The sequence below is a fragment of the Bos javanicus genome, chromosome 3 (assembly GCF_032452875.1).
Source record: "Bos javanicus breed banteng chromosome 3, ARS-OSU_banteng_1.0, whole genome shotgun sequence".
Lineage (NCBI taxonomy): Eukaryota > Metazoa > Chordata > Mammalia > Artiodactyla > Bovidae > Bos > Bos javanicus.
Genome location: NC_083870.1, coordinates 50,736,235 through 50,752,761, shown reverse-complemented (window position 1 = coordinate 50,752,761; position 16,527 = coordinate 50,736,235). Strand labels below are relative to the sequence as shown.

Sequence of the window (16,527 nt, the reverse complement as noted above, 5' to 3'; positions counted from 1 at the left end):
GAATCTATTCAATACTATCAATTATTTTACCAATACTATTCTGATAGTAGTATCTCATTATTTTAATTCACAATTCCCTAGTGACATATGATGCTGAGCATCTTTTCATATGCTTTATTTGTCATCTGTATATTTTCTTTGGTAAGTTGTCTGTTTAGGTTTTTTGCCCATTTTTAATTGGGTTCTTTGTATTTTTTGGATGTGTTTTTTACTGGATATGTGTTTTGCAAATATATTCTCCCAATCCTTAATTTCCTTTTCATTCTTTTAAAGGGTGTCTTTTGCAGAGTGAAATTAATTTTCATAAAGTTAAACTTCTCAGTTTTTAAATTCATGGATTATGGTTTTGGTGTCAAACCACATAGATTCGCTCCTATATTATCTTCCTGAAGTTTTATAGTTTTGCACTTTACATTTCTGTTTACAGTCAAGAGTATTTGTTAGACAAATTAAGGAAGGTTAATGGCAACCTAAATGGAAGAGATGAGTTTGTGTGGGAAGAAAGTTACTGGTTTTATAGATTCTGGAGGCATCAGCAAGAAATTAACAGCTAAAACCTGTTGGAAACTGATCCAGAGAACTAAGTTGCTAGTTAAGACATAGTTGAGACAGCCAGTTGATCAGAGGGTAGGATTCAGGGTAGAGCAATGACAAGTAAGTCAGAAGAGACATAAAGGTCTGGCTCACTGATCAGAATTTCAAGGGAGGCAGTCCAGTACCCTGGAGAGCTCCCCAAAGAGCTCCTGTTTTGAGAGCCTGGGAGTTTCAAATACTCATAGCTGACTGCATCTACATAGTCTCATGGGTTACAAGACCTGAAACTTATATCACGGCATTGTATGTGTTTTAAATACACTTTTAAATATTACAAGAGTGGAAAAATTAGGAAATAGAGAGGAACTTAAAGAGAAACAATCTTATCACAGAGATGATGACTAACTAATAATAATGGTGAAGCAAGATCCACAAATAGACCCTATTTATTAATATTCATGCCTGTTTTCTTTTGTTAGCAACTCTTCAAATATTCCAGTTTAATGTGTACATTTTGTGAAATTAAATTTGAATACCTAAGATTATGTAATTAAATATATTCTGATTCAGTTACTATTTTTGCCAAACCCTTGTTCCTGTATTAGAAGAGACAGGGAAGAATGCTAGGGAGCAAACTGGATTGGAGTACCACGGCTTGATTAAGTGTGCAGTTTCCCAGGTGGTATCAGCCTTCTCCTTTATTGAGCTCCAGATGCACTTCCTGCTGCATACTTGACATCTCATTTTAATATCCCTTGGGCACCTTAAACTCAACTTGTTCAGAACTTAATTAGTTTTTCCCTCAAATTATTCCATATCTTTTATTATCTATCTTTGTTAATTTTAACATCAACCACCTTATCCAATCTTCGCAAAAATGAAGATGGGAAAAAGAAAGGGAAGAGGGAAGAAGAAACAAACAAAAAGTCATCCTCTCTCCTCTCACTCAAGCCACAAACCTCAAAGATTATCATGAAATCAATTCATTCTTTCACCTATCTCTTCCAGTGACTGCCAAGTTTTGTTAGTATCTCTTTCTGTCTTTTCTATCTCTTCTTTCCTCTCTATTCAGATCTTCAGCCATCACTCACTTATACAGTTGCAGTGGCCTCTTAATTTGGAGTATTTCCTGCATTGAATCCAATTTCCACACTACTACCAGAGAGATATTTCTAAAGGATCTATTTATTTAATATCCTCTGATGATCCTCCTATTTCTGTATAGGAGAGTGATGAAAGAGATGCAAGAGACTCAGGTTCAATCCCTGGGTGGGGAAGATCCCCTGAAGTAGGAAATGGCAATCCATTCCAACATTCTTGCCTGGAAAATTCCATGGACAGAGGAGCCTGGTGGGCTACAGTCCTTGGGGTTGTAAAGAGTTGGACACAACTGAGCACACACACACACACACACACGCACACACACACACACACACATACACTCCACCTACAGAGTGTCATACTGAGTGAAGTCAGACAGAGAAGAAAAATATCGTATGACATCCCGTATATGTGGAATCTAAAAAGAAATGATACATACGAACTTACTTACAAAACAGAAAGAGACTCACAGAAAATTAACTTACGGCTGCCAGGGGAAAGGGACAGTTAGGAGATATTGGAAAGGTCATGTACACACTGCTATATTTAAAATGGATAACCAACAAGGACTTATAGTATAGCACATGGAACTCTGCTCAATGTTATGTGCCAGCCTGGATGGGAAGGGTTTCTGGGGGAGAATTGATGTATGCATGTATATGGCTGAGTCCCTTCGCTGTTTACCTGAAACTGCCACAACATTGTTAATTGGCTATACACCAATACAAAATAAAAACTTTAAAGTTTGAAAAAAACAGAAAAAAGTAAAGAGTGGTCTCCGGAGTCAAACAAAACTGGATTCAGGGATTTCCCCGGTGTTTCATTGTGGTGGCCCTGGTTCAATCGCTGGTGTGAGAACTAAGATTCTGCAAATGGTGTGGTGTGGCCAAAAAAAAAAAAAAAGAGAGAGAGAAAAGAATTCAAATCTTCACTTACTATTGTACAACCCTGGACAATTTGCTTATCTTCTCTGTACTTCAGTTGCTTCATCTATAAAATAGGAATTGATAATAACTGCTTCATAGGGTTGTTGAGAATATTAAACAAAATAGCATACGTAAAGTACTTTTTCACATGTCTTAGCAGAGGGTAAACATTCAATAATTATTATTATTACTATTATTATAATAATGGAAGTTCAAACTTCATTGCATGTTAGTAGATTCAAAATATTTTGATAGCTCAAAATAGCAACTTCTCTTTGGGAAAACATCTTATCTCCCAGGCCAATTATCTGCCTTTTGTGATGGCAGCTAATAAGACTACACTTTTTTGGCTACAGGGATGGGCACTGATCCAATTTATGTTGAATATCTCATCTTCTTGCCTATGACACACCGTTGAGATTGGGCATGTGACCCAAGACTAGTCCAACAGAATCCTTCCCTGGGATTTTTATGGCTGGAACTCTAAAGGTGGGGAGTAGGAGTGGGGAAAGGAGGCAGAAGGAGAAAATTCCCTTTTCTTAACTGGTTGCTACAGAAAATGTAACCTTCCTAAAAGACCTCTTTCCCACTAAACAGTGAAGGCCATTTGTAGAAGCAAATGAAACATCATTTAGAGAGGAGAAGAAAGGAGAGAGAGAGATAGCAGGGGTGGGGTGGGGTGGGGGGATTGAGAGAGATAGTCTGAGAGAGACACTGAGAGAGAGGTAGAGATTCCTTCTATCTTTTTAGTTTCTGTTTCCAGACAATACCAAGGCAAGGGTTTCCACCCTTCCAAGGCTTATCCTGGTTACAATTGTGACCCTTGCAATCAAAAAAGTCTTGACTGATATTACTTGTCATATGAGGTCTCTCACAATAAGACCCAATCATCTTTCAATCTTTCACACTGCTGCTGCTGCTAAGTTGCTTGAGTCGTGTCCGACTCTGTGCGACCCCATAGACAGCAGCCCAACAGGCTCCCCCGTCCCTGGGATTCTCCAGGCAAGAACACTGGAGTGGGTTGCCATCTCCTTCTCCAATGCTTGAAAGTGAAAAGTGAAAGTGAAATTGCTCAGTCGTGTCTGACTCCTAGCAACCCCATGGACTGTAGCCCACCAGGCTCCTCCATCCATGGGATTTTCCAGGCAAGAGTACTGGAGTGGGGTGCCATTGCCTTCTGGTTTCACTAAATTTGTTCTCATTCCTAGCGTACATCACACCCTTTCACACTTTTGTACATTTGTATTGTATCTCAATTGCTTATTAATGGCACTACCTCCAGATTCTAAGCCCTCCAGCTTTGTAGGTATATATTATCAATGCTTGACCCTGTCCTGAACACTGTATGGCATAGTTTTTCTATTATTTATTGTTAAATAAATAACCATTTATAATTTTATTTATATAAAGATAGATCTATGGTCCAGATGTATTTCCAGGGATAGGAATATAAAGAATAGTAATGCCTGCCTACCCTCAAGAAGCTCGCAGTTGAATCAGGGGAGTCAGACATGTAATAATTGCTGTAAGAGAAAAAAATAAAATACTTTTACACATATTTTCATTTAATCCAAATGATAAAGCTTTAATGTTGATAGTCTTATCCTCCCCATTGAACAGACAAAGAAGCTCAGGTTGTGAGAATTTAGGAACCTGGCCCAAGATCATTCAGCTAATAAAGTGAGAAGCTAGCCAGTGACTGAGGTCCTTTGTCTTCCAGGGTTCTCGCTTTTGTTATTCCACCTTTCACATTATGCTTTCTCTCTTACCTTGTCCACATTTTTGAACACTCAGTGGAAAAGTAGCAGAGCAAAGCAGATAAAGACAGATAATTCTTTCTCTCTCTCTCTCTTATCCCCTTCCTCCTAGCTTTCAGTGATTTCATTTTCAGAAGCTTGTGTCATAACCAAGGTGTGTCACAAGCATGAGTTGGAACCTAGTTCTTATGACTCTTTTTTTGGGGGGGCGGGGCAGGGTGCTATACCATGCAGCATATATGACCTTAGTTCCCCTAGGAATCCAGTCCATGCCCGCAGCAACAGAAGCGTGGAGTCTGAACCACTGGTCTATCTGTGGTTCCCTTATGACTCTGAATTGAGTGATTTGTTTTGACTGCACACACAGTTTTCACTTACCTTAAATTTTGATTGCCAGGACAGCACAAGTATCACTTTAAAGAAGCACAATAAATTCTTCTGGGATTAGGGTAGGGGAATGAGTGAGTGAAGGTTGGTCAGTTGTGTTCGACTCTTTGTGACCCTATGGACTATACAGTACATGGAATCCTCTAGGCCAGAATACTGGAGTGGGTAGCCTTTCTCTTCTCCAGGGGATCTTCCCAACCCAGGGATGGAACCAAGGTCTCCCGCATTGCAGGTGGATTCTTTACCAGTTGAGCCACAAAGAAAGCCCAAGAATACTGGAGTGGGTAGCCTATCCCTTCTCCAGTGGATCGTCCCAACCCAGGAATCGAACCAGGGTCTCCTGTATTGCAGGTGGATTCTTTACCAATTGAGCTATAAGGGTAGGGGAAAGGTAATTTGAAAAGCTTGAGGAAGGTGCATGTGCTGCTGGTGAGGGAAAAATATTTAAAGGATCCACACCCATTTTCACAAAGCATGTAATAAAGGGTGAATTTTGAAATGGTAGGCAATAAACTGATAAGGGGCACACTATATTTTAAGATGTATTATATGAAGGATCTAAATTTTCTATATATACTGTTACAACAGATAAATGAGTTTAAAAGTAATGTTTACATTATATTCATCATCGTTTAAGTGTTAGTTGCTCAGTCGTGTCTGACTCTTTGTGATCCCATGGACTATAGCCCATCAGGCTCCTCCTTGGAGTGAGTTGCCATGTTTAAGCTTTGGATAAGAAGGAAGGGAATTTTAACACATCTTTTTTTATATGATTATTATGAAAACATTCTTTTTTTATGTATTCAGTATATATAAAGACTTCTTATAACTTAATAAAAGAAGACTAATAGTACAGTTTCAGATCCATTTTGCTTTTCAGATCAGTGAAAGCAAACTCTATAAGGGTATGTTTCTTTGTCTTCTCTGGTTATTTGCATTTCTATCTCTGCACAATGAACAATGCAAAAGGTCTTCTAGCTTTTCCCCACAAAGAGTAATAGCTAATAATTGACAGCTCTTAAGTTTATACATTCCTTGTGATTTTTCAATTATAAATTTTTACAAAATTTGAGAATTACCTCATATTTTAATTTTTGCATTTTTCATTTTTGGCTTTGAATACAGTAGAGAGCTAAATGCTATTATTGAGTTGTGTTACATATTAAGATATCTGGACTGTTTCAGTCAGAGTAAACTAAAATATTCTGGGTGGCAAACAATTCCAAATTACAGTGGCTTAATATAACAATAGTTTATATCTCTAAATATCTACATGCAAAAAGATGAATACAGGCCTATATCTCACAGTGTACACAAAAATTAACTCAGATGGGTCACAGATTTAAACATAAGAACTAAACCTATACAATTTTCAGAATAGAAGATCTTTGTGATCTTGGGTCAGGCAAAGAGTTCTTATAAATAACATCAAAAGCATACGGCATGGAATATTACTCATCCATAATAAGGAATGCATTTGAGTCAGTTTTAATGAGGTGAATGAATCCAGAGCCTATTATACAGAGTGAAGTAAGTCAGAAAGGGAAAGATAAATATCATATACTATGCATATATATGGAATCCAGAAAGATGGTACTAATGAAATTTTCTTCAGGGCAACAATAGAGACACAAACACATAAAACAGACTTATGGACATGGGGGCGGGAAGGAGGATGTAGAGGTGAGATGTATGGAGAGAATAACATGGAAACTTATATTACCCTATGTAAAACAGATAGCCAATGGGAATTTGCTGTATGATTCAGAGAATTCAAACAGAGGCTCTGTAACAACCTAGATGGGTGGGATGGAGAGGAAGATGGGAGGGAGGTTCAAGATGGGGTGGGCATATTTATACCTATGGCTGATTTATGTTGATGTTTGGCAGAAACCAACAAAATTCTGTAAAGCAATTATACTTCAACTAAAGAAATAAATAAAAAATTTAAAGAAAGCATATGGCACCGAAAAAAGGTACACTGGACTTCATCAAAATTAAGAAACTTTAGTGCTTCAAAAGATACCACTAAGAAAATGAAAAGACAAACCATAGACTGGGAAAAAATTTGCTAATCACGTATCTGATAAAGGATTTGTATTCAGGATACATAGAGACTTTTTATAACTTGAAAAAAGACAAACAATACAGTTAAAAAGTGGGTAAAAGATTTGAATACATGCTTCACCAAAAAAGATGTAAGAAGGGCTAATAAGCACATGAAAAGATGCTCAACATCATTAGCCATTAGGGAAAATCAGATTGAAATCATGAGAAACTACTTCATTCCCACTGGAAGAGTAAAATAAAAAAGATAAACAATAACAAATACTGGTGAGGATGTGAAGAAATCAGAACCCTCCCACATACTTCTCCTGTTCACATTTTGGAAAACAGTTTGGCAGCATCTTAAAAGGTTTAATATAAACTGACTATACAATGCAGCAATTCCACTTGTAGGAATCTATCAAAGAAAAACAAAAACAAGTATCTACACAAGAGTTGTACACAAATATTCATAGCAGATTATTCATAGTAGCCACAAACTGGTGAATGGATAACAAAATAGAATACACTGATACAGCGGAGTACTATTCAACAATAGAAAGGAAAGAACTAGGGACGCATGGTACAATGTGAATGAACCTCAAAAACATTGTGCTGAGTGAAAGAGGTCAGACCAAAAGACTACACATTGTATGAGTCCATTCATATGAAATGGCCAGAAAAGGCAAATCTACAGCAACAGATAACAGATTGCCTGGGGTTAGGAGTCGGAGAAGGCAATGGCACCCCACTCCAGTACTCTTGCTTGGAAAATCCCATGGATGGAGGAGCCTGGTGGGCTGCAGTCCATGGGGTCGCTAAGAGTCGGACACGACTGGGCGACTTCACTTTCACTTTTCACTTTTATGCATTGGAGAAGGAAATGCCAACCCACTCCAGTGTTCTTGCCTGGAGAATCCCAGGGGTGGCAGACCCTGGTGGGCTGCCGTCTCTGGGGTTGCACAGAGTCGGACACGACTCAAGTGACTTAGCAGCAGCAGCAGTAGCAGCAGGAGTTGGAACAAGGATCGATTATAAATGTGCATAATGACTTTTTTTAAGGTGGTGAAAATCTTCTAAAACTGGATTGTGGTGATGGTTGCACAATGTTAGTCTCTGCTGTTTTCATTTAGGGACCCAAAATGAAAGATATTCCATCATAACACATGCTTCCAGGATCAACACAGCAAGCAGAAGAGGGGCTGTGCAATTGCCTCTTAAAGATTTTCCTAGAAACTGATTGATTTTCTCTTCCATTTTATTGGCAAAAATGAGTTACACAGCCATACCTAACTCTAGGTGCAATAAAATGCAATTTTACTCTGTGTCTGGAAGAAAGGAGAATCAGAATTTTTGTGAGCAACCCGTATGACCATCAGAGAAATACATAACAATAAAGAGTACAGTTTTACTTGGATTGGAGTTGTGTTTTGCTTTGTACATCTGAGAGGTTCCACATTTGTTTCTTCAAAATCACTGCAGATGGTGACTGCAGCCATGAAATTAAAAGACGCTTACTCCTTGGAAGGAAAGTTATGACCAACCTAGATAGCATATTCAAAAGCAGAGACATTACTTTGCCAACAAAGGTCCATCTGATCAAGGCTATGGTTTTTCCAGTGGTCATGTATGGATGTGAGAGTTGGACTGTGAAGAAGGCTGAGCGCCGAAGAATTGATGCTTTTGAACTGTGGTGTTGGAGAAGACTCTTGAGAGTCCCTTGGACTGCAAGGAGATCCAACCAGTCCATTCTGAAGGAGATCAGCCCTGGGATTTCTTTGGAAGGAATGATGCTGAAGCTGAAACTCCAGTAGTTTGGCCACCTCATGCGAAGAGTTGACTCATTGGAAAAGACTCTGATGCTGGGAGGGATTGGGGGCAGGAGGAGAAGGGGATGACAGAGGATGAGATGGCTGGATGGCATTACTGACTCGATGGACTTGAGTCTGGGTGAACTCCCGGAGTCGGTGATGGACAGGGAGGCCTGGCGTGCTGCGTGCGATTCATGGGGTCGCAAAGAGTCGGACCAGAGAAGGCAATGGCACCCCACTCCAGTACTCTTGCCTGGAAAATCCATGGACGGAGGAGCCTGGTAGGCTGCAGTCCATGGGGTCGCTAGGAGTCAGACACGACTGAGCAAGTTCACTTTCACTTTTCACTTTAATGCATTGGAGAAGGAAATGGCAACCCACTCCAGTGTTCTTGCCTGGAGAATCTCAGGGACCGGGGGAGCCTGGTGGGCTGCCGTCGATGGGGTCGCACAGAGTCGGACACGATTGAAGCGACTAAGCAGCAGCAAAGAGTCGGACGCGACTGAGCGACTGAACTAAAGTTCTAATCCATGGCACATTGCTTACTTAGCAGTAATTTCTGAGACCACAGTTACAGAAATTCTTTGCATTTTACTGTGACTCCCTCACTGCCCTCGATTCCCTGAGCACCTGGCTTCCTAAAATGAAATGATTGCACTTCTGTACTCATATGTTTACATAGGGAAAAAGTAAACTTTTTTTTCCCCCAAAGACAGGCATCATTGACTTCTCTAATGTATAAAAGATCAGAACACTTTTGTGTGGCTAAAGAAGCTAAAAGTTAGACCAGTAAGTGGAAATTACAGGAAGGCAGATTGTACATTTATAAAAGGTCGGACTTTCTAATTAATAGCGTTTGTGAAATCGGCAAGACTGCCTCCAAGGTACCGAACCACTAAAGATGTTGAAGCTGAGGCTTGATGACCACTTGAGAGAATTGTTGAGGGGAATTTAGACCAAATGTTCTCTAAAACTGATGTTCTGTGATTAGGTTTAGCTGCACAGCAAGTATACCTTTTTAAAAATAAGTTAAACTCTACTCAACCAAAAGTGTGAAGGGGATTGAAGACAAATTTATGAGAAAATAGGTTATTATAAAAGTGAAACTTGAAAGGTAGCAGATTGAGGCTGTCTTCTTAGACGGGAAAACATAGTACTAATTATACCTGTGAAGTAATGAGACAAAAATTAAAAATTATTTTTAGAGTATTTTGACAGGTATAAACAAAGGTACCATATGTGGCTATTAAGAGGAGTTGGGTTTTATCTAAGTAGAAGTCACAGAGACAAGCATTCACTCTCTGTCACTTAGGCCATCTGCAGCAGAATATTCGTAGGCTAAGGGTCTGCTCTAGTACAAAAAAGTTTTATATTCCCAAAATAAACCACTTAGGACGAAATTATTCTCAGATTTCATCACAATTAGTAAGGATCTGCAAAGCAGATAAGCACAGAAATCTTTCATCGTCAGGGAAAAAAGTGAGAAAATCTCCTGATAGGAAGGAATTTGGAGCTGGACAATAATCGCCGAACAAAATGTGATTCTGACGTCCCGGGCCTCTTCCCCGCTGAATGAAATTCGAACAGGCCTCAGGATGAAGGTAAGAGATTTTCTCCATAGAAAGAAAATTGGCAGGGCAAGACGTAAGGGTTACCGTCCCATTTGTCAGGAAAAGAACATGCAACATGAAAGTTAAACACAAGCCTTCCTCTGTAACAGAAACAGCCGCAGGACAGCAGATAGACCAGAGAACACGATTCACTATTGTGTTAGCGCCGGCGGCGGAAGGACTTAGTCTACCACAAAGTCAAAGAGTCCTTCTTTGTTCAGCTTTAGCCGCGGACGCAGAGCGCGGTGTTCTTCCGCGCTAGCTCCGCAGTCCCCGCCCCCTCGCGGCTCTGGAGAGCTGCCATTCGGCACCGGAGGCGCTCCGCTTTCCCAGAATGCACCGGCAGTCCGCGGGAAACCAAAATGGCGAAGGGTTGTAGCGAAGTGGGCTGTGTTTGAGGCCGGTGTAAGAACGCTCACTCTACCCCTCCCCAACCCTCGTCCCCACGACCTCGGTTTGTGCGTGTGTCTGTGCCGGGTGCCCGGTGGGGCGGGTGCCTAGTAAGTGCTCGGACTCGCAAGGGAAGCGCCCACGGGGTCGTGATTGGTTGTTTTTTCCTGTATGAAGCGGTTGGCACCACTGAAGTGACCGAATGAGGTGAGAGACCTTGGCCTGGGAACCAGGCTCTTCCGGAGGAGGTGGAGGGGGTGGGGAGAAGGAAGAAAGGAAGCAAAAGGGAAAGATGGAGGCTCAAGGTGGGGGTGGGGGCTCCAGTATGTGTATGGGGGTGCCTTGAAAAGAATGGATGGAAAGGAGTAGTCAGTTGGGTACTGCAGAAAATAGGGACTAAAGGAGCGAGCAGGGCATTGGGGGATGTCGGTTGCAGGAACAAGATGAAACGTTGAGACGGGGAAGCTGTGTTTGGAGGGGCAGGAAGGAACCTGGGGGCGGGAGACGGTTGGAGGGGCAGGATGAACCTGGTGATGAGGGGGTGGGGAACCGAGGGGAGGAGCCGTTAGGAAATGGGGACTGAGGGAGATGTGGGGACCTGAGTGAAGGGGTTGTCTGGGACCTTAGAGGGCGCAAAGGGAAGTAGCCGCTTGAAACGGGAGGGTGGTGAAATTGCATGGAATTGGAGTATGGGGATAGAGTAGAAGGACAGGATGTGTGAGGTCAAGGGGAACACTAAGTAGAGCCTGAGAGCAAACCCTGCAAACTTAAAGGGAAGAAGTGGAAGGAAAAGTGTGAGATGGGCGAGAGGTACCTTATATTCGGAGCCCACCAAAAATCTGAGGCAATTCTTCTGTTTAATTAAGTCTAACTGTTAATGCCTGCTCGGATGTAGATTTGTATTATTGTATTCACTTTACAACTGAGGTAATTACGGCTTAAGAGATTTTAACTAATTTGCCAAGATTTCTTAACATGTTTTAGTAGTGCCAGAACTCTTAACTGTGTGTTTTACAATCTGGCGTCCTTGGTTGTTAGAATTTTTCTTGGGAAGCAACTAGAGGGAACAGATGAGATGGATTTATCGGGGTGATTTGACGAACTGTAAGGGTTCGAGAACAATGGGAAAAGGGGTATGAAATGCTATTCTATTCTTTAAAACATTTAACTTTGGTTGAAGATAGAGTCCATTTACTAATTCAAATATATAAACCTAGGTAGGCCTGTGTATAATGTAGGAAAGCACCATGTGAGGTCAGTATAGAACTAGAAGTATGTATATAGGGCTGATTTGACTCCAGATGCTCCGGTAGTAGTAACTTTCTCCTTCGGATTGATTCCAGGTGACCCTTCTGTACACCCTGGCTGTAGGTTGGTTTCAGTTTCATGTTTTCATTCTCGAGAATTTCTTTGGCAGTGGATTGCAAAGACAGTGCATTTAAAAGTATTTAGTGTGGATAAAATACAGTGTGCGTCAATTAATGAGTGACCTTTTCGGACGTTTGAAATGCTTTAAATGGAACTGATTTGACTAAGCTTTAAGTGCCCAGTAGTTTTAGCAAGGAAAGAGCTGATTTTAAATTTCTGTTATATTCTTGGGGCTTCCCTGGGAGCTCAGCTGGTAAAGAATCCGCCTGCAATGCGGGAGCCCCAGGTTCGATCCCTTGATATTTGGAATGTTGTTCACCCTCCAAGCAAACGTTTGAAGTGATAACTTGGGATGGGAATATGAGGTGAAGCTTTTTGTTTCTGTTTTTTTAGGTTTCCAAATATAAAAATCTATTTGAATTCACATTTTAAATTTGTTCACCTCCATTTTTTTTTAAGTGCTAAAAATATTTTAAAATATTTGAATTAAGAGTGCACCTGTTTCCTGATACTGCACATTCATGTCAGAGGGCATTAACGAAATCTATACCTACCGGGAAGAAGCGCACTCACAGTTTTAGAAGTAGAAGTATAGAAATCATCTGGCTAAACATTATATCTAGGCAAAACAATGTATTTAATTATGCTTTTAATTATGCCTGTTACCTCAGAACTCAATTAGGAAATTAATTTTATTCTGTGTATTTTGCTATGGGTCATAAACTCTTTGATGTCATGGATTATAAATAGACCTTTTCATTACATCTTTGACTGAAAGGATACTTTGCTTTATATTTCAGCATAATCTTTACATCTGACTTTAGGAAACTGGCAGTATAGTGAAATCTAGTTTAACAGATGGGGAAATTTGCCTCTGAGCATTTGCCAAGGCCAACATCTGTAGCTTAGTCGTTCTGAAAGTAAAATTTAACTCTAGCTTTAGTCAGTCTAAACTTCCATGAATGATATTTCTTTGTAGATATATTATGCTTTGTTTTCCCTGTTCTTCAAGATTTGTTTCTTGTAGCAAAATACAGTATATGTATGTGTGTGTTAAGTTGTTTCAGTCCTGTCCTAATCTTTGCAACCATATGGACTGGAGCCTGCCAGGCTCCTCTGTCCATGGGATTCTCCAGGCAAGAGTACTGGAGTGAATTGCCACGTTCTTCCTGACCCAGGAATCTGACCCAGGGATCTAACCCGCGTGTTTTACATCTTCTGCATTGGCAGGCGGGTTCTTTACCACTAGTGCCACCTGGGAAGCCCAAAATACAGTATAACAACCCTGAATTGGACTATGATGGTTTCTCTGTGGATGTTTTTTAATGTGTTCGAGTAGTGTTCTCCAATGGAACTTTCTGCAGTGATGGCAGCTGTCTATATCTGCTGTACCCAGTATGGTAGCCATAGGCCCATGTGGTGTTAAACACTAGAAATGTAACTAGTGAGGCTGATAATTGAATTTATAATTTAATATACTTCATTTAAACTAAAATTAAAATGGCCATATGTGACTGCTGTATGGGACAGCACAGTATTGCATCCATTTATTAGGAATTGTCAAACCCATTAACCATGGAAACCACACGAACCCGAGGGTAAGGAACTATCTTTGAACTGAAGGGATTCACATTCTCTTTGTACCTTTTTAAGGTGAAGTAATCTTCATTTTTGCACACACCATGTCTTCTGTCATGTATCTGTTTTCACATAACATTGCAAAAGAATAATGAAGGTAGCAATGTCTCTTGTTTTTTTTTAAGATACAAGATTCTTTTTCTTTCGTCAAAAACAACAGAAATGGATTTTAAGAAAATTAGTTTACTTTGCTATTTAAAATAATTTGTTATTTTTACACATAAAATTTCAACACATACAAAATGAACAGAAAGAAGTATCAAGAGCTTTTTGATGGAAAATTTATACATATTGAAATGCAGATATTAACTCTACACTTTAATAGCTTGAGATATAATGCATGTTTTATATTTATATATACATATACTTGGAAGCTTCCCAGGTCGGGTAGCAGTAGAGAACCCGCTTACTCATGTAGGAGACATAAGAGACATGGGTTCATCCCTGGGTTGGGAAGATTACCTGGAGGAGGGCACGGCAACAAGAATCCATGGGATTCTGCCTGGAGAATCCCATGGACAGAGAGACCTGCCGGGCTACAGTCTATAGAGTTGCAAAGAATCTGATATGACTGAAGCATCTTAGCGGGCAGGCACACAGTCATAAGGGAGAGGCAGCATTTTGGGCTTCTCTGGTGGCTCGGTGGTAAAAAGTCCACCTGCAGTGCAGGAACCTCAGGAGATGCAGGTTCGATACTTGGGTTGGAAAGATCCCCTGGAGGAAGAAAAGGCAACCCACTTCAGTATTCTTGCCTGGGAAATCCCATGGACAGAGGAGCTTGGGGGGGACTACGTCCATGGGGTTGCAAAGAGTTGGACACGACTGAAGTGACTTAGCATGCATACATACATAATTCACATGTATGTACCCTTTTAATTTACAATTCAGTGATTTTTAGTATATTCAGAGTTGTGCAGCCATCATCATTATCTAATTTCAGAACATTTTCTTTACCCCAAAACGAAAGTCTGTATTCATTAGTCAGATCAGATCAGATCAGTCGCTCAGTCGTGTCCAACTCTTTGCGACCCCATGAATCACAGCACGCCAGGCCTCCCTGTCCATCACCAACTCCCGGAGTTCACTCAGACTCACGTCCATCGAGTCAGTAATGTCATACAGCCATCTCATCCTCTGTCGTCCCCTTCTCCTCCTGCCCCCAATCCCTCCCAGCATCAGAGTCTTTTCCAGTGAGTCAACTCTTCACATGAGGTGGCCAAAGTACTGGAGTTTCAGCCTTAGCATCATTCCGTCCAAAGAAATCCCAGGGCTGATCTCCTTCAGAATGGACTGGTTGGATCTCCTTGCAGTCCAAGGGACTCTCAAGAGTCTTCTCTAACACCACAGTTCAAAAGCATCAATTCTTCGGTGCTCAGCCTTCTTCACAGTCCAACTCTCACATCCATACATGACCACAGGAAAAACCATAGCCTTGACTAGACGAACCTTTGTTGGCAAAGTAATGTCTCTGCTTTTGAATATGCTATCTAGGTTGGTCATAACTTTCCTTCCAAGGAGTAAGCGTCTTTTAATTTCATGGCTGCACTCTTTATTCTTCCCTACCCCTACCCTGGACAACCACTAATCTACTTTCTATGTTTGTATTTTGCCTATCTTGAACATTTCATACGAATGGAATCATACATTTTTGAGGCCTTTTGTGTTCGGCTACTTTAACCTGTTGTAATGTTTTCAAGGTACATCCATGTTGTAGCACTTGTAGTAAGTACTTCCTTTTTATGGTTAAAATATATTTCATTGTATGGACATACTACAGTTTGTTTATTCATTCATCAGTTCATTGACGTTTTATCCCCACTTTTTGGCTATTAATGAATAATGCTACTGTACACATACATATGCAGGGTTTGTATGGACATGTACTGCCATTTCTTTTAGTTACATAGCTATGAGTGGAATTACTGGGTCAGATGATACCTCTGTATTTAAAGTTTTGAGGAGCTGCCAAACCATTTTCCAAAGGCCCTGGACCCTTTTATAGCCTCACCAGCAACTACAGGGGTTCCATTTTCTCCATATTCTTGCTTATGCTGCTGCTAAGTCGCTTCAGTCTTGTCTGACTCTGTGCGACCCCCATAGATGGCAGCCACCAGGCTCCCCCGTGCCTGGGATTCTCCAGGCAAGAACACTGGAGCGGGTTGCCATTTCCTTCTTCAGTGCATGAAAGTGAAAAGTGAAAGTGAAGTCGCTGAGTCGTGTCCGACTCTTAGCGACCCCATGGACTGCAGCCTTCCAGGCTCCTGCGTCCACGGGATTTTCCAGGCAAGAGTACTGGAGTGGGTTGCCATTGCCTTCTCCAAATCCTTGCTTATACTTGTCTTTTTGATTATAACCATCCTACTGGATGTGCAGTGGTATCTCATTGTGGTTTTGATTTGCATTACCCTGATGGCTAATGCTGTTACGTGTTTTAAACCCTGTGGTTATTTGGGTTGTGGTATATCTTGTTTGAATAACTGCCTATTCAGGTCCTTTGCCTCTTTAAAAAAATTGGATTCTCTTTTTAGTGAGAGTTGTAAGCATTTTTGTGTATTTTGAATCCAAGTCCCTTATCAAATGTATGATGTACAGTTATCACCTGTGGGTTGTCTTTTCACTTAATGATGTCCATTGAAACACAGAAGTTTTCAATTTTGAAGATGTTTGATTTATCCCCTTTTTCTTTTTTGCTTGTGGTTTTTTTTGTATTTACTATCATTTTTCAGCTGTGCCGAGTCTTCATTGTTGCTGAGGCTTTTCTCTAGATAGGTGTATCAGTTTCTCATTGCGGTGGCCTCTCTTGTGGAGCATAGGCTCTAGGGCGCCTGGGCTTCAGTAGTTGCAGCATGTGGGCTAGGTATGTAAGGTACTTGGCCTCTGGAGTGCTGGCTCAGTAGCTGTGGAGCTTGGGCTTAGTTGCTCCGCAGCATGTGGAATCTTCCGGGATGGGGGATCGAAC

At 40.8% G+C, this 16,527-nt stretch overlaps 1 protein-coding gene and 1 long non-coding RNA gene across 4 annotated transcripts in view; one reads left to right on the top strand and one right to left on the bottom strand.

Moving 5' to 3' along the window:
• Positions 1–1,856: 1,856 nt before the first annotated feature.
• LOC133245322 (uncharacterized) lies at positions 1,857–5,094 on the bottom strand. The gene is made up of 3 exons (XR_009735637.1): positions 4,331–5,094; positions 4,036–4,084; positions 1,857–2,625 (listed from the first exon to the last, which is right to left on the bottom strand). It is a non-coding gene; the product is annotated as an uncharacterized LOC133245322 (long non-coding RNA).
• Positions 5,095–10,508: 5,414 nt separating this feature from the next.
• MTF2 (metal response element binding transcription factor 2) overlaps positions 10,509–16,527 on the top strand; it is a 73,644-nt gene continuing 67,625 nt past the window's right edge. For 2 of the 3 annotated variants that reach the window (XM_061411173.1, XM_061411172.1), the window contains exon 1: positions 10,509–10,769. In XM_061411173.1, the coding sequence (XP_061267157.1) occupies positions 10,765–10,769 (5 nt within the window). In that variant the 5' untranslated portion in view covers positions 10,509–10,764. Of the gene's footprint in view, positions 10,770–10,839; positions 10,868–11,905; positions 11,934–16,527 lie in introns of those variants that run through there. The other variant, XM_061411174.1, reaches the window with a different exon arrangement.